The sequence below is a fragment of the Convolutriloba macropyga genome, chromosome 3 (genome assembly GCF_964194025.1).
Source record: "Convolutriloba macropyga chromosome 3, txConMacr16.3, whole genome shotgun sequence".
In the NCBI taxonomy this organism is placed as follows: domain Eukaryota; kingdom Metazoa; phylum Xenacoelomorpha; order Acoela; family Convolutidae; genus Convolutriloba; species Convolutriloba macropyga.
In genome coordinates, this window is record NC_134470.1 from 67939565 (window position 1) to 67961664 (window position 22100).

Sequence of the window (22100 nt, forward strand, 5' to 3'; positions counted from 1 at the left end):
AAAGTGATTTGATTTTTTCTGAAGAATAGTATATTTTAACATATTTAACCTCTTGCTAAATTTTACTCGGTTCTCTATGTACTCAGTTCTCTAAAACTTGACTAAAAACGCTTCAAAATTTTCCAGTTATTGATTTGTACTTTTTAATTAAAGTGAGTTTGCAAATACTAAAATTTTTTTTCTGTGACTTCTTATGGCTGACAATTTGGTCTTTATTGATATATACTTTTGGCCTTTATTGATATATACTTTTTCTACTGAAAATGCTCTATTACTTCAACGTTATAATGTTAAAAGTATTCAGCGTAAATTTTTTCATTTTTTTGTCGTCTTTACAGAGATTGAGAACTAATTTTGAGAACTAATACACCAAAGAAAAAAATCTAAAAAGTGATATCTACCTAAGCTTTTCTCGTCAAATTGTCTTCCAAAATAGACAAACTAGCAATTTCGAATTTTTTTGGTGTGAAATTTTACAAAGTATTTAACAGCATTTCTAAAACCAGTCGTTAGTTTCATTTTGAAAGTTTACTGCTCTTTTGTAATTATTAACATAAATAAATTAATGCACGTATACTTTTTGACTTTTGAAAATTTGATAATTTGATTCAAAACTTTTTGAAACTAAAATTTTTTTCTTTAGCACTGAAAATCTTTTCGATCTCCGTGAATTGCAGACGCTCCAGTAACAATCCCACATATAAAAACTTTCTTCCGTTTCAATTCTACAAAAAATAACGCTTAAAGATGTTTTTTAACAAACATTAGGAGAATTTTGATAAAAATTTGTTTGCAGTCAGTCACAGTAATGATTTGCAATCGTTTTAAGAACTCACAACTCTCAATAAAAACTATAAATACTTTAAAATTTTTGACTGTTTTTGGTGTTCATTGCATGCGTTCCCAAACAATCACTGCATTTGTTTTCAAATTAAGAGTTTTTTCTGACCTCAAGACTCTTCTCTTCATTATTATTATTATTCACATCAATTGTTGCCAGACTCTGAATTGAAAACCGTGTCAAACGAAAATAGTATGATTTTGTGCAAATTGCATAATTCGATGTGACGCTGCTAAAGAGTGTTTACTCGTTTCTACTCGCTTCTTTTAGAACTCCTCACGGTGACCCACGTTTACTAATTTTGGTCCTTTCACAATTGTTTGTATTAGAAAAAGTTTTTGCGGTTCCCTTTGAGGATCGGTTTACGGCTTTAAAATTTGTTTTTTTAACATCAGTCTTTTGCGAATTTGGAAACTTTCATTATGTCGAAGTATAAGAACCCAATAATTTTCTATCATTGAGAAAGTTCTAGTTATATTATCTAATAGTTATATTATCTTAAAAATAGTTAAAATAGTTAAAATACGACCTTAGTTGCGAATGAGACTAAAAAATCTGAAAAAAAAAGTTTCAACCAAGTGATGCGCTCCCTGGAGTTTTTTTGCCATAAGACTGAAAAAACTTAAAGAAGAGCACATAAAGTATACAATTAGGGGGACAAAAATTTTCGCCTGGTACCGTTTTTAATCATTTACAGAGCTTACACACTTCCAAAAAAATTAAATGGGGAACATTTTAAGTATACAACGATTTTTGGGTAAGATACGAGGAAGTCAGATAGTTTTTCAAATTTCTAGCAGAATAACTGTGTAGTTTAAAAGCAGTTGGTAAATTTTGCTTTTTTTCGTACTTCGATTGAGATTATAGAGGCGAATTTTGCTACTGTGTTCTCATATTTGTCGCGAGTTATTTCAGTAATGGTTTACTGTGATTGACAAAATTTGCAAAATGAAATTGATATTCCATTTAATTGGCGAATATATTATATATTTCTCTGTTTGCTTGTCGTCTGATCTCAATTCCTTGTCACGTTTTTGCTTGCCTGCATCTCTTGTTTTTTTCACATAATTATTTTAAGATTCCAATTTTCTTTCCGGAGATCAAAAGCAGATTCATTAAATTTGAAGTAATGCGAGATCAGTTTAACGTTTCCGAATAAATGCGAACTGACATTTTTCTACTCTAAGCAGATTTTGAGATTTAAAAAGTTTTCCGATGGTTCCGTAATAACCTTTTTTTTTAGCTTTCTCGGTTTTAGTTCGCCACGAAATCCGTTCATTAGAAAGACAGTAAATTGTGAAAGTTTGTCATTGTGTTGAAATAAATCTGAATGTTTGTACTTAAGATCACGTAACTGGTGTGAACACATTTGAATCTATGTTTGAAAACATTTTACATTCTACCATATCTGCTCTTTGTTTTTGTAATAAGAATATTTTCTAATTTAACATGACTACAGGAAATAAATCATTGTGGAAAACTGACACAGAAGAAGAAAGTTTTCATTTCAGGGGAAGGAGTTCATTAAATAACATGATTTTTTCCCGTATTTATTAACTTAACACCGGTTTTATTTTCCAAAAGCCAGGTGAACATTTTATGTAAGAGCAGAACTTGTACTTGGTATTTGAAATACGAGCTTTTTATCATACTAGAAGCTTGTGATTTATCAGCATTTGATATTTTAAACTAAAAGCTTCTAAAAATAGTCAACATTCTCAAATCACATGAACTGAATATATTTATCAGAATACAAATTAGAACTGAAGAATCGAAATATAATTCTAAATTATCACTTATGCGTTGCAAAAAAAATTAATTTTTTAAGACCAAGTACTCGTTTTATGTACTTATTCTAAAATTGTAGAGCGATGAAAAATTTGCTTCTTGATTGATAACCTAAAATCAATTTTATCAATCTAATTTCTGCCCCCTCGCGGGCTTGTACTATTTCTTAGTGACAGTGAAATGGCTTTAATAAATTTCCTTTTTACGTCATGACATTTCAGCAGATACCCGTTTTGGAACTAAAAGCAAATCTTTATCTGACTTCCCCCTTTTACCTCACTTAGATGTGGGCTATTTATTCAGTGGATGGTTACTAAAACGCGTGATATATTTTTGTGTTTGACCGGAAACTCAAGTCTTATTCAACTCACTGTATGTATTCTGTTTGAACAAAATTGCAGTCCATTTATTTACATTTTATCCCGTTTTACTTCAGGAAAGAGCAACTAAATTTTTACACCTGAATTCTCTGACTTGATCGTTAGACAGAAATAGTTGACGCGCAAATAAATTTCATTCTTACTTCGACTATTATCTCCAATATTGCAATTTCCTCTTTTCTTTCCTTTCTTTTTAAGGCGCACCGAAGTTTAGAATGAACAAAATGTCGTCTGCAGCAAAGGTTTGTTAACAAGTATTGCTAAATAGTTAATAATCATCGTCTGAGTAAGATGCCGAGCTAATTGTTTTGCGCTTTTGAAAGCCTATTCGCAGAAAAATGAAAAGAATTTTAATGGCGCCACTCTGAACAGATAAGTTTTATAATTTTCAAAATGGTTCTTAAGATAATAAAAGGCGCATTCAGGAAAAAAGGAGGCATTTTAATATGAATATCAAGTTCTTATTAAAATCATTTTCTTCTTAAATTAAAGTTGAAAAGTTTTTTTATCCCTCACCAAAAATTGTTTGTATAATTTCATACACTGTAAATCAAAAAATGTAAAAATTGAAAATCTGAGGTGCGAGATTTTCCTATTCAAATCGGACCCAATAATAAATGCCTAAATATTTGTTTCAATAAAAGAACTGCAGAACGGTAACTTCACAAACCTATTATCCATTATCCGAAATAATCTAAATTAAAGCAAAATTTCAACCATAAAAATTAGACTTCTTAACTGTAGATTGCAAAATTCTGCAGATCTAAAGCTAAAATCAATCAAAGTGTATTCTCCTAAAAGTCTCCCTACTATTTTCTAATTTTCTATTTGACTCAGAGTTTACACCGACTCTATTGAATAATCCTAAGAATGAACCTAATGAAAAACGGTTACACCTGAGAAGAACGAACAATGCAATTTAGCAAGTTAAATTAGAGTCAGGAAATTGGTATAAGAAGGTATAAGAAAGCCCGAAATCCGGTTCTTTGTTTTTAAATTAGCTTAAATGCTAATGTAATAAGATAGTTTTGACCGCAGGCTCAAAATAGCCTGCGAAAAATATCTCCAGGAGACTAAACTTTGCCTGATTTCAAGGGTTTTTGTTAATCCTTACGTATTAGGTGAGCTCTGAAACATACGTTCCAGGCCATTTTGCTCATGATTTTGTTATAAACTTTGAAATAAACTTCGAATTATAATTTTTGTACACTTTCAAGGCGTTTCCTTTACTAACGTAATTGGGTCTGACAAGTTCATTGGTGTAAATTTGCAACCAACTTAGTTTGAGAAAATTGCATTGTAATTCTGATCTTGATATGCATAAACTCTTCAAAATATTTTATACTTTTCTTCAAGAAGATTCAACGAGGGCTGAAATTCTCTTGAGTTTTAGTTTTTCTGATGATTTTGAATTTTAACCAATACAATAATCAAGAAAAACTTCTATTTCCCTTTAGAAATAAGAAGTCGGTGGGACTCATCTAAAACATCGGGTGCCAAATTTTCTAAAAAATGGTTCATAATGTGCAAAAAAGTGCAGAAAAGCTTAAAAAAAAGTTCCTGTTTTCCCAAAGTATAATTACAAAGCAGAGTTGCTGGACGGTTTGACCATGAATTGCTCTTCATGTGGTAACCCGGGTCGAGGCCGAATGGTTATCTTGTAAGAACTTGCAAGTTTCTGACAGAAACTTACAAGGCGATGCATCGCCTTGCAAGTTTTTCTTCCAAAAACTTGCAAGTTCTTACAAGTTAACCCTTCGACTTGCAAGTTCTTACAAGTTAACCATTCGACTTACAAGGCTCTTACAAGTTAACCATTCGACTTACAAGTTACTTACAAGTTAACCATTCGCACACACCCCCCCCCACACACACACACACACACACCACGCACGCACACACACGCGCGCACACACACATTCACGCTCTCTCTCGCACACACACACGCACATACACACATACACACACACGCACACACACACACACACATACACACATACGCCCGAAACCGTAAATAAAATGTTGCAAGACATGAATGTAAATGGATGTTTGAAAAAAATCGAATCTGGAAAAGTGTGAATAATTTATAAAAAAAGTATAAAAATGAAGGCCACTAAATTATTTTGAGAAAATACTGACATATGAATTTGAAAATTCAATCAAAGTCAATATTTTGGGAACATTTTTGAGATCGCGATGAAAATAACTGAGATCTACAGTTTTTTAATGGAATTGCAAAAGGAACTCTCTTGAATTGATAAAATTCAAAAAGTAACCATTTTGTCTACTTAGGTCGAATTTTATTAAGTTATCCAAACTGAGCAACTAAATCCCACGCGCTTTCGACGATAAATGACTGAATTTTATATTGAATTAACCAATAAGAGTTGTGCTCGACCGGAACGAACTTGCAAGAAACTTACAAGTTAGCCATTCGCCTTGCAAGTTCTTACAAGTTAACCATTCGACTTGTAAGTTCTTACAAGTTAACCCTCTTTTGCAAGAAACTTGCAAAATCTTACAAGTTAACCATCTTTTACAAGAAACTTGCAAGTTCTTACAAGTTAACCATTCGGTCTCGACCCGGGAACTTAGCGCAATGACTTTGAAGCTCACCACCGCAAAATTATTTTAGTTTGCTGAGAAAGAACATTTGCTTTTTTGTGTTTTTTGCTCAGGTAAAGTTTAAACCACAGAACAGAAAATTGATTAAGTAACTATACTCTAATCTAATCAATAAAAATTAGATTAGAGTATCAAAATCTAATCAATAAACAGCTACTTATATGGATCTCGGGCTAATATTTCTGAAAACGACAATTATAAAATTTTAGGTATAAAATTCATTCTTCATCTAGTTTATTGGGTGCCAATTTTTTTAACGAAACTACTTCATAATAACATGCATGTTTTCCTGAAATATAATGACAGAACTCAGTTGCAGGTGGTAAATGGTAGGCGGGTTCCAACATGGGGTAGAACCGTTGTCGAGATAACGGGGGGGGGGGGGTAGGTCAGTTGGCCGCAGGGGAGTGGGAATGGTAGATCAGACAGACGCGAACGACAAATGAGCCAAAATCTTCTCAAAGAAACCTCTTCATTAGGGAGACTGAGTTTTAGTCCAGAATAAAGGTTGATTTAGTGACTATAGAAGTTCAGAAAAAAAGACATTATGAAACATTTTTGAACAAAAAAATGGATGATACCGGAAAGAACTCGAAGAGTCATCCTCAGACAATTCTAGGGCCACCAGTGCAGAAAAGCTACAGATCATTTGAAAATCCGGATAAAAATTTGAAAAAGAAGGGAAGAAGGATGCCGTTAGGGGTAGGGTAATGGGGTATGGTTTGGTGGGGAGATAGGGGGGTTAAAGATAGACGGGAGGTGGGGTGAACATAGTCGGGGAGGGACAGGTCCGGTTGGGGAGTGGAGGGGAGCGATGGCTGAGTGGAGGCTAGGAATAGGTCGTGGAGGGGGGGGGGGTGGCTAAAAGGCAGACGGAGTTGTGTAGTGTTACGGCGGTGGTTCTATGTTTGGGTAGGTATCCTGGGCTTAAAGGGTTAAAATATTCAGGTTATAACTTGTTCACTTTAAGCTTAGCACATAACTAGAACTTTGGGACATATTGTGTTCCCACCAGCTCAGGGTGGATATAACTTTTACGTCCCAGTGGTGAGCACATAATTTTCAAGAGAAGTGTTGGTAGTAAACAACACTGGGTGTTGAAACACTACAGATACATTTTTGTTCTATGTATTAAAGCTAAGGTCCGAAAAAAGGAGTTTATCTGCGGAAAGAAAAAATTGATCCTAAGGTCAAAACCAGACGTGCTTCAGTTGAAAAACCGATGGGATGCCACTATTCATCTTTGAGTCGTAGGAAGCGATAAATAACTAGTATTTTTCGCTTTGGAAAACTTTTGAATTTTCTTTTTCTCTAGCCAAATAATTATCCTTTTCTGGATAAATAAAATTGTATAGACGCTGGGAAATAAAGAAGATATAAATAAAAATAGACTGCTGTGGTCTTACAGGGCAGAATGTATAAACTTTTGGCTCATTGAGACATAATTTGAAAGTGTACAGCCAAAATGTCACTTAATCTTTGGTCTTTTGCTATTTTTTCACTCAATGCCATATCAGAACTCTAAACGATATATGATATTCCTGATCGAGTCTCTATTTCATTGTCAATATCCTTAATCTAAACCTCATAATGATTAACTAAAAAACTTACTAATTACTTAATCACAAAAAAAACTCTCAAAAACTACGAAAGTTAAAACTAGATGAACTAGATTTTCAGCTCAATTTGGAAACGTTTTTTAGATAAATGACTGTTCTGGAGTACTTTGGAAGATATCTAGATGCCCCAAACAAGATTTTCCAGAATGGCAAGAACTTCGTCTTATAAGTGCAATATTTTTGTACTATGTTGTGATTACATGGATCCAACGGAAAAAAAACATTTGTGCCAGTGAGAAATGTTGATGAGATATACAAGTTGCAGAAACCTGTCATCAGAAACGGCTTTGTGAATAATATTGAATCACGAAATGCTACATCAACTAGTGGTAACCCATTCAAACGAAATTTTGAAGCTGCTAACACGAAAAAATTATCACATTATCCGCAAATAAATCTGATAAGCAATGAAAAGCAATCTTATCCGCTAACGTTATGCAAACGATGCCCAATCTAGTGCTAAACTTTTTGTTTGTGACTGATTTGATGAATTTTAAATAGGAAACTTTTTGTTTGAAGTTCTTTAGAGCTTTTTTGCCAAAAATTCTTATAAAAATTAAACCCAATACCCCAAAACAAGAGCTGGCACTGCAACTGGATGTGTTTTTACGCAGAAGGTTGTTCAATTACTTAGCTCTATTTTTTCCTACCTCCTGGTTTTCCTCTCCTAATTTTTTTTTAATAAAGGTCTTTTTCATTCTCTCTAAAAAATGCAAAACCTATTTAGCCGGAAGTGATTTTTCTCTGACGGTCAAATAGTTTTTTTTCTCTTCGATTGGAATTTTAAACGAAATTCTTTTTCATTTGGAAGCGATTCTACGCTGAAAGTTGAAAACATAGGAAGAATAGAAATAAAGTGTGTCGCTACTAATATATCGGAGCTCCACTGCACAATAACCATTAACAAGAACCGATCCGACTTTAAAGTTCTAAAAAAGGCATGCAGGCTGGATGTGATTCTACTCAGAAAGCTGAAACGTCAATTCCCTTCCGCTATTAAATTTTTTTAATTGCAAAGAAAACGATCCAACTTGACACTTTGTTTAGTAGACGACGGCTTAGAACTTCACTTTTCGACGACATTTTAGGAATTCCCATTTAAAATAATGTTTTTTTTAAAAAAAATTCACTTTTGTTGATGAATAACTAGTTTACTAAAAACATGTCCTTTAAAAACAGCAGTTAGGTCAAGTCAACGTGAAATGGAGAAACTGTTATACTTGCAAAACATTCGCTCACTAAGAGCCAATTTTGATGAACTCAATATTGAGCTTGAAATTTTAAATATTAAGCCTCAATTTTTAATTGTAACAGAAACATGGCTGCGTGAGTATTCAAACCCCAAAATTTTCTGTCAAGACAGGTGGAAGTCTATTGAATCATGCAATTGAAAATCTGATAGGGTCGGAGGTGTGGCAGGCCTTAGTACGGAACAAAATTATATTAGTACCATCAAAAAAACTAGTCACCAAAAATTGCAGATTTTAACTGTTAAAAAAATGTCCCAAAATGGAAAGAACTTCTGATTACTGTAATATATAAAGCACCAAAATTGAACGCTTTCGAGTTTGTTGACACTCTTATGAAACATTTAATTGAAATCGGAGAAGAAAGCAATACTGATCATATTGTCTGTGGTGATTTTAACTTAGACATCGCGGGTGGGTCAGACCGAAAACAAAATCTTTCACAGAATTGAATCTACATGCCTTGCGATTTGAGCTTGCGAACAACCTTAAAGATTTTACGAGAGTGTCTCAATCAAGCCAATCTACAATTGACCTAGTTTTTTCAAATTTTACCCTTCAAACACATGTTCAAGATTCCTCAGCGAGTGATCATTTGGTGTCATCACAGAATCAAGATCAATCAGCACAAAGACAGACAGTAAAAAAAAATTTCATTTCGCAAAATTGGAAAAAACTAGAAGAGTTAGAAACAAAACTCCTATTAAATAACAAAATTTGAGAAAAAATTGAAAATAACCCGCTCCCAAATAATATACCCACTAGAATATCTAGCATACCACGGAACGAAAAATCTTTGTTTCTAAGCGAAACAGACAAACTAGAAGTATTTAATGAACTCAAACATTTGAACAACAAGAAAAGTACTTTTAGGACTATCAAATTTTTTTCTTAAGATTGTGTCACCAACAATTTCAGAACAGCTTTGTCAAATTTTCAACAAATGCAACGAGGAGGAATGTTTCCCAAATTTGCTTAAAATTGGAATAATGATACCCATTCATGAGGAGGGAACAAAGAATGAAGCCGGAAATTATCGACCCATCTCCTCACTATCAGTAGTGGGCAAGCTTTTTGAGAAACTTTTACACAAAAGATTTTTAGATTTTCTTATAAAACATCAGGTATTGTCAGGGAGGCAGTTGTGCTTTCTAAGTAAGCGTTCAACGGTCGAAGCAATGATCGAAACTTTTGAAGCACTACTTGAACGAAAACAACAGCATAAACCATTCCAGTGCTTTTTACTTGATTTATCAAAAGCCATCGACACGGTTGATCATCGATTGCTCCCAGCTAAATGTGAAAGATATGGCCTCAGAGGTACAGTAGGACGGTTGCTAGGCTCTTTTCTCTCCAATCGCAAGCAATTTGGGCAGTTCTCCGACAACTCACTAAATATGAGAGACATTACACATGGTGTGACCCAGGGATCCGTTCTAGGACCATTTCTCTTTCTTTTGTACATCAATGATCTTCTGACGATTGTCAGAAATTGTGAAATTACCCTATTTGCAGACGACACCAAGATTTTCCTCAATTATAATGAAAACAGCAGTCCCCTAGTAAAGCTAAATAAAATTTCGGAATGGATGAAAAACAGCAAACTTACACTGAACGAAGCTAAAACACAGTTCTTGTCGGTTGAAACAAAAAGCTGAACAACCAGATTATTTCACCTGGAAAAGCGCTGAAGTTCAAGCCAAAACAGTTGTGCAATATTTTGGCGTGCTCATTGACTATCGATTTGACTCCAGAGAACATGTAAATTTTATTGGAAAACAATGCGCAAAATTCATAACTATTTTATATCAAACACGCCAATTTCTAAACAAAAACCTTCTAGTACAAACGTTTAAACAATACTCTCAACCTCGTTACCAAAATGGAATATTAATTTACGGAACCACAACCAAGTCGATCCTAACGAAGTTACAAAGATAACAAAATTTTTTTCTCAGAATGGTCTTTCAATTAAAGAAATCGGATGAGGTTCGCATGACAAGAAAAAAGCACGCAATAGCCTCAATTTTTGAACTACACGTATATAAATTATTTAAGTTACTGGTTTCAATCCTACGCAGAACCCATCAACATGAATCAGTCAACAGGTTCTTAGAAATACGTGAAGTTGAAAAATCATTAAATGATAAGAGAGACTAAAAAGTTTACCTACCATTCATAAACTTACTAAGCAAATCAGAAAACGATTATCAGTCAGAGTTCGCTTACTATATATTGTACTGGCACAATTTGATGAAACAATAATAAGAAATGAATATGATTGTGTGCAGCAAAATTTGAATGATTTTCTGCATAAAGTTAGGGACACCTACATTTTAGACTCGGAAGTTTTTATTAATCTTTTTTGGTAATTGGTTCATTTTACAATTTTCATTGGCGCTTTTCACTAGCATTAGAACAAGTATTTGCAATTGACTACTTGTTTTGAAAATATGAAGTCATGGGAAAATTTATGGGAAAATAAGCTCTAAAGCGGCCCTCACACAGGCTTTCAGCCTTTTGGTGCTCGCGCGGTATACATGAATGATGACTGTATTCTTTGTATATCGCAAACGAATTTATTATTCATTATTACTATTATTTTTCCACGTTTCCAAGTTCTAAGTTTCTGCAGGTTTATCTGCACTGCATGCTCATTTCATTAGATATGCGACTGTGAACGATCAAAAACGATCGCTTTTGACAATCTCAAAAATACGAAACTATTTGCAAAAACACAATGGGTCTGGTCTTTAGGTTCTAATTTTCTGAAACGGGAACAATGGAACAGACCTTAAATTTGCATTGTTTTGATACTGGAGATTCAATTTTGTTGAATGAATTATATTTTGTAAATGTGCAAAAAAGTGAATGATGACTATATATGGCAACTGTCAGAGGTGGGAGACAGAATTTCCCAATTGCATTGATTAAGATGAGACGTTTTTATACTCCCAATTGCGTCAATAAACATTTTTGTAGGAGTTTTCTTCAAGTTTTTTTGTAGTTCCCCTAAAAGTGCAGAAATTCAAATATGAAAGACTTTGATCACAGTGATTAGCAGAAAATGATCACTGAAGAATTGAAATGCGGAAAAAATGATGATTTTTTCTTATAGAAGAAAATTGCTTGCTGATTATCTACTTGAAATGTCAGACACAAATTTTGGTTAAATTGTGGTTAAGATTTCTGAAATACACGGCAATTTCACATGCCCATTGGCCCTGGAATGAAGACATTTGAACGTATATACAAGTTATAACTTCTCTTCAATAAAATTACATTATTCTACCTTCATATAGAGGGCTTTTGAAGGAAATTGTTATTTTACCCCCATTCTTGGAAATTCTGAACTTTTCAAATGACTATAGGATAGTCTGAGATTTGGTCTATTCCCCCCAGCTTCGGTTCAGTTATTCTCTGATAATCTTTTAAATTGAAAACGGAATAGCACACAGGATGATAGTATATGTTTTTTAAAGCCAATGGGGGGGGGAAGAGGGGGATAACATTGTTCGCTCCCAAAATGGTAACAAAATTATTGAAAGGACATAAACACAAGGAACTAATATATTAGAACACAATAGGCATAATACGTTCTAAAAAATAAGAAATGCGCTTTGCTTTTGTTGCAAAATAGCCGTCAGTTACGTCATTTCGTTCTATTACCGAATACAAATTAAGCCGAAATTTATTTTTTTAAATCTAAATTAAGCCTCAAAAAATTCGGATCGTTTAAAATCAAACTCAACGTTATGAAGGGATAGTTTGAAAATAATATTTCAAACATGATACCGTTTTCAGTACATGATACCATGCAGCTCTTTAACCCACTCCAAAAATATATCTACCGAATAAAATAAAGAAGTACAGGTCAACACATTGCGGCGACAACTTTTAGACAACAATTCAAAAATTTATCAAAAAATGATGAGGTCAACATTAAAAACAACATTAGAAAACAAAGAAAATACTTTAAGCTGCTGTCCTGTCTCCTTCACAAATCAATAATTAATTTTTTTTTCGGAAGACACACCAGAATTTCGCAGAAGTTCAACTGTAAAATGGGTTCCAAGCTCTGTCGAGCTATATGAATCTGTCGCCAGCTTACCTAATGTACAAGAGGTTGTTCACAAGATTGTCCAATTTCACAGAGGTTGTTCTCTCTCAACTCAACCTTGTAACATAAACGAAAAACTTCAGAAGTTTACCTCAGTACCCTTAAAAGAGCAGTTGTGATGTAATCAGTTGTCATTTTTGATTATCTTCAAGCGGGTTTGGAGACATGAAGATCAAATTTTACCTTAAACTATTTAACTTTCTGCTCTAGCGTATCTGCTCTAGCGTATCTGTCCCTATCAGTCCCTATCATCACTGTTTGACACCTAATTTGATGCATTTTATATTAATGATCACGCATTGCGTGAGGCAAAATTTTCCGTTGATCCGTTAGAATTAAAAAATTTGAATGTCACAATGTCAGATGGTATTAGTTAAATAATTATGACTGCTTCTCGTACGACACTTTTCAAATGACTGTAATCAATAATTAATGCATGCAATTACTCGAATGTCAAACGCATCAAATAATTCATTAACTCAAAAGCTATCATTCGTTTTTGTCAACATTACTCGGAGTTATTTGTTTGCAATTGGTACGCGCGGGTAAAATGCTGAATTACCGCGTAAAGATCAAAATTTCTGTGAGCAAAAATTCAGCAAAAATAGCTCTATTTCAGCAACTATTAATTTCTCCCAATAATAATTTCTCCCAATAATAATTTCTCCAAATAATAATTTCTCCCAATAATTTTCTCCCTAATCAAATGCTTTAGCCTTTAGCTTTTTTTTCGTGGAAACTTCAGTATTTATTTTTCTGCATTATGGGAAAAGAGAACCCAAAAAGCTATTCGGCTAAATCGGCATTATGCTGAGTGAAGTGATAAATGTTGGTAGGTGTGTTGAAGATGTATATAGAGTGTAATAAAAATATCATTAGTCCATCTCTCTCTCCTACTCTGTCAAAATCCCCTTTGTCTTTCCCCCGTTTTTACAACCCATCCTCTATTTCAACACAGAAAGCTACTACGTCACAGTTTACACACATGTGAACAGAGAGTGTTATGTAGAACATAAGAGCATTATCCACTCTAGTTTTATACTCTTCGATCTATAATTTAACTCCATAATTCGTGAAATCTTTTTCTTCTTCACAACTCACCACCCCGGGGGCTCACGCGCCTATTTCAATCGAGAGAGACCATTTTGGGCATAATTTTCACATCAGCGCATGTGGGACCATTGTTTGTGTTCTTTGATTCAAAGGCTAGTAGTATCTCGGTTAATATGCTTTCAAGCGTAACTCTTGGTTAAATTTAGACCACGGATATAGCATCAAATAATGAGTGGATTACAGTGATCAGTTGCGACACGACTTTCTTATTTCGCTTTGAAAATTGTTATACGTCAATAATTTTTTAAAAGTTGATTTGCTCAAAAAAGGAGCAACAATAGCAATCTAACTTTTTTATTTGACATTTTAAATTTATTTGATTACATTATTGAAAGGTTCAGATTCATTTTTATTTTTGAAAAACGGTCAATTGCACTTGATTAGAAAAAAATGCCGGACTTTTAAAAAAAAATCGGAACTTGACCTAAAAGGATCCTTACCAATTTTTTAACTAATCACTGTTGTCCGATTTGTCCGGTTTTTTTTCCGCTCAATTGTCTATAAGCCTAAAAAACTATTTCAATAATTTAAAAGGGGAAAGAAAATTATTGCCTTGTATTGACGTTAAAAAAAATTACATTGTTCATCAGAAGTGCAGCGATATCGGTCTACTATGTCATTACTGTTTACGTTTCAACGCATTATTTACGTTCGATTGTAACTGTTTCATAGAATACAATCGTCACATCGAGCACCAACAACCCCAGTGATAAAGTAACCTCAGGGGACAGTGTTAGTGAGGACACAGAGGACACAAACAGCATCGCCAGTTCCAGAGGTCAAGAGAGTTCAACGCCTTTCAGTGCCTGTTTCTCGATGCCGTCTAATTCAGGTAGGCATTCTCACACAAGCTGAGTTCTTAGTAACAACTTGGTCAGGATCGGGCGCATCCATACGATAGTAAGCTTTGATCAGACACGGCAACGAGGTACAGTTCAGACACATCCGGATAAAAATGAGCTATGATCAGACGATATATCTCGTTAACAATCAACCAATGGAGAGTCCAGACTTTGTAGTGTAATTCAAACAATTTTTAATTTGAAATCATTATGGGGGGGGGGGGGGGAGACTTCAGCCTGGGCAGGTATCCAAATTCTTTATTGTAAACAATATTACTGGTTTCTGACAACCTAGTTCAAAGTCTATGTTCAATATTATTATTTATTATCAGACCATGTATTAACTTGCATGAGTGAGGTGTGGTAACAACTAAACGAAACAAGAAATGGCTCTGAGAGCTAAACGAATGATTATCACTGATTTTAAACGAGCTAGAGTCTGATCTTTGGTAAAATGGAACAAGTTCCTACAAATCAGAACTTGTAATCCTTTTTACGGTTTCCAGCGCTAGCGCAATGAAGGAAATGGCTCCACTCAGCACAATAAGAGGCATAGTAAAATTGACCAAAAGAATAACATTTTTTGCCCCCTGTGTGCAAATAATTGTGTACCCAGGCTGAGGTCCCTGACCAAAAGTCGATATGTCCAGACCGAAATGAACGCACAAGGGGGTGTCGTGCGTTCAAAATTACACGGTCTGGAAACACGATGGACGCACGAAAGTCTGGTCTTATGTGATTTTGATCGCACGAAGAACGCATATATATTTTTGAACGCACGAAAGTCTGGACATAGGTACATTCCGTCTGGGGTGGCCTGGACATAAACACCTATTGTCTGGAACCGTCTGGATATATGGACTTTCGGTCTGGGACCTCAACCTGGGTATAATCATGAACGATGACATCCGCCTGCGCATGTTTTCAATTTTTTTGTTATTGAAAAAAGAAATGATTTTACTGGTGGTTTCTGGGAATTCCGGTCGTTGTTCTAGTTCGAAAAGCGATTATCAAAAAAACACACATGGAGGTGTGTTTAAAATTACCAGGATGAAGACAGGCGCTTAAAGCGAGCTAAAGTCTGCTCATATGTAAAATTCAGAGAATTCTTGAAAAAATCATAGGTATTTTTTACCGCCTCAAGAAAATTTAAGCATTTGAGAGCCACTAAACATTTTAAGACCTTATGGGTGCCTATAATAAATGACAATTCAGTACAGCAAAAAGTTAAACTTCAACTGTACATTTTATTCCTTTTTTACATTTTATTTGAAAGAATGAGTAGTTGAAAGAAAAAAATAGCAGGACAAAACCTAAATTATAATCCAAAGTACTGAAATAACTAATGATCTGCCAATTAGTATTTTTACAACAAACAACACCACACTGAATCAGTCAACAAATTTGGTGAACAAGGAAAGAAGATGTCAGAACACTATAAACGACGGCGATGAACTCAATAGACTAACTAGAATTACGTTTTCTGATTAATAACTGACAAAACAGTCATATATAACAAGACAACAAAGATAAAAACCCTTTTTTGCTAAAAAAAACTTTTGAAAACAAACATTGTAAAAGTCACAGAACGCAGTAGACATTAACAAAAGCAACAAGTTAACTAACAAAAGCTCTGTCAGCAACTGATTAGACCTGTAATTAATGAGAAGAAAAGGTAAGAGAGCAGTAAGTAAAACGAATACTAGTATAATCAAAATTGCATTAAAATTTTTGGAAAACGAAGTTTACCCGTCATGGAAATCAATATCAACGCATTGGAACGATTATTTCAAAACATTGAGCATTGTCAGCAAAAGATGAGACCTGCCATTAATGAGACGAGCAGATGGAACTAACAACAACGTAAACAAATAAATTCCAAAGTTCAAAAAATAGATAATATTTCACGAGACAATTAGTGTCAATTTCATAGGAAGCATTCAATTTGCCCTGAAACAATTAAAACTGTTAACATTATCACTTTTGAATGGAAAGAATGGAAAAAATTATTACCAATTTTGCGAACAAAGAATGTCAGAGCAGTGAAAGCCACTAGCAATGAACAAAAACCGTTACTTAGGTTCCTTCGTGCCTCATTAGCGAACCGAACAGTGAGACATTTCATCGATGATACTAAGTGACACCACCGCACAATGATAAAAATGGGGCAAAAATCAATTAATAATTCACTGATACTTTATGACAACAAATAGTGTGAAAGTCATAAATTGTTTTAACTGGCCACTGATTAATTCAAGCAATTGGAATTAGGCTTAATTAAAAAACCCATGTGTCATTTTAATAGCATTCTTGAGAAGAAACATTCAGAACAGAAGTCAATTTGCCGCACATGAAAAAAATGCTTTCAATAACCGAAGTTTTGCTCAAACACCAATTTCTCGCTCCATTCTATAGGTAAATTGAAGTAAAAACTACGGTTCATACATTCTCATTTTTTGGATCCATGTACACTTTCTCCTTGATGAAAATCAGTACTCTAATTTGACTTCCCACTCACGTGAAAAATCCGAAAGTACTCTGGATTGTTAAAATTGAGACGAAGCAAACTTTTATCAATGCAATATTATTGTCAACTATATAATGCATAACACAATCTCTCATCATTTTTTGACTAGTTGTTTTGAACATAATGTGCATGTTTTTGGATTTCAGTACTCGTGTCCATACTCGTGTCCATTGAATTCTAGACATTATTTGTTGAATGAGTGAATGAGAAACTAAACAGTTTTGTCTGACATATTTATGAGCATCGCCTTTCGCGCGATGAACGAAATGGCCTGAACTAGTTTGATTAAAGTAGGTCATATAAGTCAAACAGGGAGCAGTTTCTTAGCACGCACCTGAGCAAGATCAAGACAAGATATAATTTAAAGTTAATACTGTGCCTTCTTCTATGTGCATAGGTGCTATATTAAATTGAAAAGATAGATTAAAAGTTTCACAGCCTTCCTGTTAGCTATTCCTTCACTGTTAAAGGTTTCCTGAAAAATTTGCAGTAGCAGTTCGATGCTGTAAAGACTGTGCCTTCTACTCTTCGTTTGGTTTCTGTACTCGTTTTTGTCATATGAACAAAATCAAAACGCTTTGTTAACCTCAACGACTTGTATGCACAGAGAAAAATAATAATTATGAACTTGGTTAAAGCGCTCCCATTTACATCACGAGACAGAAAAAGATTGAATTGAGAGCGACCCAAAAATGAATAAAAAATTGATAGAGTCGAAAAAATGAAGAATGAAACATAACGGTGCGTAAATTTATACAAGTCATGAGAATTCCAACCAATCAAATTGAATCACAGTTACAATACAAGCGTCTACCACTCCAAAAAAAACGGGTTACAAAAATTGGGCCTGGCTCTTCCTCACGTCTTGTGACGCCCAATGTGAAAAGCCCGTAGAATGGAAAATACTTCCCAAGAAATGTGATCAGTAGTTACGTTCGGCGGTAAGGGCGTTTCACAAAGCTTCAATCTTTTCTGAAGTGATGCTAATTCGGACAATGAAGATGAGCAAACGAAACCGATTTTGAAATTTTGTTTGCATAATGGGCATGAAATAGTAGACTTTGCATTCTAGTGGTACATATATTTCAGTACCAATAACACATGACTTTCAAATTCAGAATTTAACTAAAAGCCCTGTCTGTAGTTCAATGAGTACTAAAACACTACTCAATCATATGACTTATCATCAAGATTGATTACTAAAATGAGGGATCATAGTGTAATTAAGGTGCCGCTTTTATAATTTTCTAATTAATATGCAATTATTTGGTACTACTTTGAGAAAACTTGTATTGTTTCTAGCCAATTCAGTTAAAAGCTATTTCGGTTCCTTATTAAAGTGATATTTGTTACCTCCGTCCTTGAAAAAAGAATATGTGTTCCCAAATTAATTGAAATCTATATACGGCAATCTTGCGAAATGGGCCTCCACAAAGGTTTTTTTGCGATGGAAAGTAGATTCTTCTTTTTAATTTCGAGATTGAAAGTTCCAAATTTTGAAAATGAAAATTCCATTTAGGGCACCGCTTTTTTGTCCTCGAAGTTTGCAGATACGTTTCAGACGTACAATATATTAAGATGGGGAAAAGTACTCCTAGAAATTGGTCCCGGCAGTCGTTCGTAATATTGATTTTAAGTTATTTTGATTTTGAAGTTTCTGATTACGATCAGATTGATTTTTGACGAGAACATTGATCAGGGTAAATTTTTCTAGTCTTCGTTACGGAGTCGTAGTGCATTATTTGAAATGCATCAGATGTCCTTACAAGATAAACCATTCTATTATAATCACTAAACTGTTTTCAGTGGTCATTTGATTTTCATCAAAAATTCACATTCCATTTCTTACCATGCATTTAAGGTGAAATCGCAATATAATTTGTAAAAATAGCCAGCTGAAATTTTGTAGTTTCAAATTTTCTCAATAAATTAATTTAAGTTTTTGGCTATATTTTTGACAATGTCTGGCTATTTGATTATTCCTCTCTCCAAAAACTCTTTGATATATTATGATGGATGAGAGAACTAAAGATTGCATTTACAACCCAACATCTTTATGAAAAAAAATTTTTTTAGAAATTGTTCAGTTATCAAAACTCTAAAAACTTATTCCATAAATACTTCATAAAAACTTCTCATTAATACCTTTTTCTTAATTTCTTCCTCAAAAAGGTGTCGTTTCGATTTTTTTTCTTTTTTCAATCGATCAACTTGACCCAAGTGTGTAAGAGTCATGTATCTAAATAATTTAATTCATTTAAACAATGTATAAAAAGGCGTTAATTAGCATCCTATTCAACTAATAAATTTGCACAACTTGTAACAACACACTAAGTGGAAATTGGATCTCATTGGCTTGTACTAGTGATAATTTTTTTCATGGAAATTGACGATTGCACATTTAGCAAAGCCTAACAGAAGTAGTTCACTCTACGCAAAAAGGCAGGAAAGAATTTGTAATTTGTGCTTGAACTTCGGGTATTCATGAGATCAACCATTTTTCTTTTCATTTATTTGCGACTATTTTTCTACAAGTTTGCGGATAATTTTGGCGTTTTTTTGGACCTATTTTGAACTTGCAAAGACATGGATTTAGACTTGCCATGTCTTAAATCAGACTTGGATTTAGACTACCTTGTGTAAAGTGTAACATGATTATAGTTCTGGATCAGTAATGAAATTACACTTGAAATTAGACTTTCCCAGTACTGAAATTAACTTGGCGTTGGGTCCGGGAAGTGTTTTGACTCAAAAAATATCTTAGTGTTTGGCTCTCCCTAAAACGTCGCACAAACGAAATGAATCAGCAGACCCAAAAATCGCCCTATTGAGATCAACGGCGCGACCAAAATTTTTTTCTTACTACGTTCTAAGGTTGCACGTGTCCAAACCCCCCCCCCCCCGCGCCCCCCAAAATGTCCGCAATTAAGATGGTCTGATCAAAGGGGATCTTGGGTCCTGCAGCTTACCCTGAGGTGTACAATATTTAAATATTTTTATTGTCCCTAAATATTTACGTGATACCCTAATTTTCACAGGCAACAGTTCCTCTGGCAGTGGTGCTGGAAGTGGCAGTGGGGGTGTGGGAGTCAGGAGGAGATCCTCACTAGGACATCAGAGTGGCTGTGAGGCACTTCACGATTCAGTAGCCAAGGGCAAGCTACATCTGGCAAAGTTCATTCTCGATGCCCTCGACAGAAGTCGGGAAGTGGTCGATTTCCAGGTACGATATAGTGGGATTTGTATATTTCCGAAGGAATGAAGCGAGTTCTGACCGTTTTTTGAACGCATGTGAAGAAGGTTGAAAGATCATAATATCCCCAGACATTCAAGTCATTCTAGTTATCTTTTACTAATAATTTTAACTCGTACAAAGTGATTTTAATTCATGATCATTTATACTTAGTAAGAAGAAGCTTTCAGGTTTCAAAGCCAAAGTTTAAACTCACAGAGATATTCCACTCACAAGTTCTTGGAAGAAAATTGGAAGATTTGTTCCTCGTTTAAACTTACTAAGATTTCAAATGGTTGATTGTGCCTCGTGCAAACTCTTACAGTAGTCAGTTAGACTAACCAGTTGTAGTCTAAATATTATTAAAAGAATATCATTAACAGAATATCATATTAGTATAATTTAAAAACTTTTAAAAATTAATAAGGAGAAAAGGTCTCCCGAAGGAAAAAAGGTAATGGAATATTTTACTTCTATGAAATTTATATATTTATATATATATATATATATATATATATATATATATATATATATATATATAATAAAATTTCTAATTGTGTTGTTATAACTTATAACTCTGTTGAAAATCCCGACAAACTTCGAATCTGAAAATTGTCTTTGGGTCTACGAGGAGATTTTTTTGCTTGCATGTCTGCAGCATTATACAATAATTTTTTTATATTGAGTACATAATTAGAAGGTTTTCCCGCTAATTATTTTAAATCTGTTGTTTTTTTGCAGAATCATTTGGTTGCAACAATGATTATGCTTTCTAATGACAAACCTTCGTATCAAGTAGGAGCATTTATGTTCAAATAGATAATTGAACATACACATCTGGGATAATTAAATCTTGAATTTTCAGTTTCGTTATCTTTTGTTTTTGATGAATTGGAGCTTTATGCGAAGAAACAGTTTACCAATTCTTATTGTTTATATTCAGCTCAACTTGAGATGTATGAATTAAAAATTATGTTTTATATTAAATTGCCAGAAATCTCAATATTCTGAATTGCCAGAAATCGCAATATTCTGAATTTAAAAACTCTGACAATGATGTCCGAAAAGATACTTTCAGTGTAGCATCAAAATGCTTGCTTCTTCGGTTAACAGGACAGTCACTTCCACAAAACCAGACTTCAAAAATGATTTTATTTTGATAAAAGAAATTGAGAACACTTAGCTATAAGCTGTTCAGTGCTTCAGCTTGAGAATGTTTAAGGACGAACACGGCAAGACAGCTCTGATAAGGTCATGTAAGATCAGAGAAATGAGGACTCAAATGAGGATGGCGGAACTGCTGCTAGAGAGAGGTGCCTCTGTCAACCTGAAAGACCACGTGGGCAAGACTGTGCTCCACTACGCGTGTGAACAACACTCCAACAATCTCGTCAAGCTACTCATCAAAAAGTCCGCTAATCCCAATTTGCCCGACAACGATGGGTAAGATCTGGGGCTATTTGCCATCAATATTTCAGTGACGTTTACACTAATTGAACAAGTTCAGAACTCAGGGCTGATTTGTTTGAAATCAGAATTAAAGAAGAAAATGAAGTTTTTGCAACGCTGAATTAGTCAAAGCCGAATATTTTAATTTAAAGGTCTCTCATCACCATCGTATTTTCGCTAATTATTAATAGCCGCCCTCATCTTCTCAGCCGGCTATTATAGCGCTCCTATTTTTTTTTTACGACTCGAAGAGGAGTATTGGTTTTCTTAAGGTTTTTTTTACCGGAAGTACTATTCGTTCAGACGATGTTTTGACC

At 34.2% G+C, this 22100-nt stretch overlaps 1 protein-coding gene across 8 annotated transcripts in view; it reads left to right on the forward strand.

Annotated features, from left to right (window-relative positions):
• The window catches only part of LOC142336387 (uncharacterized), a 72086-nt gene that overhangs the window by 34707 nt on the left and 15279 nt on the right, over nt 1–22100 (forward strand). For 3 of the 8 annotated variants that reach the window (XM_075385180.1, XM_075385182.1, XM_075385179.1), the window contains exons 2-4: nt 14406–14565; nt 20141–20325; nt 21557–21777. In XM_075385180.1, the coding sequence (XP_075241295.1) occupies nt 14550–14565; nt 20141–20325; nt 21557–21777 (422 nt within the window). In that variant the 5' untranslated portion in view covers nt 14406–14549. Of the gene's footprint in view, nt 1–2850; nt 3252–13425; nt 13826–14405; nt 14566–20140; nt 20326–21556; nt 21778–22100 lie in introns of those variants that run through there. The other 5 variants (XM_075385176.1, XM_075385177.1, XM_075385175.1 and 2 more) reach the window with 3 other exon arrangements.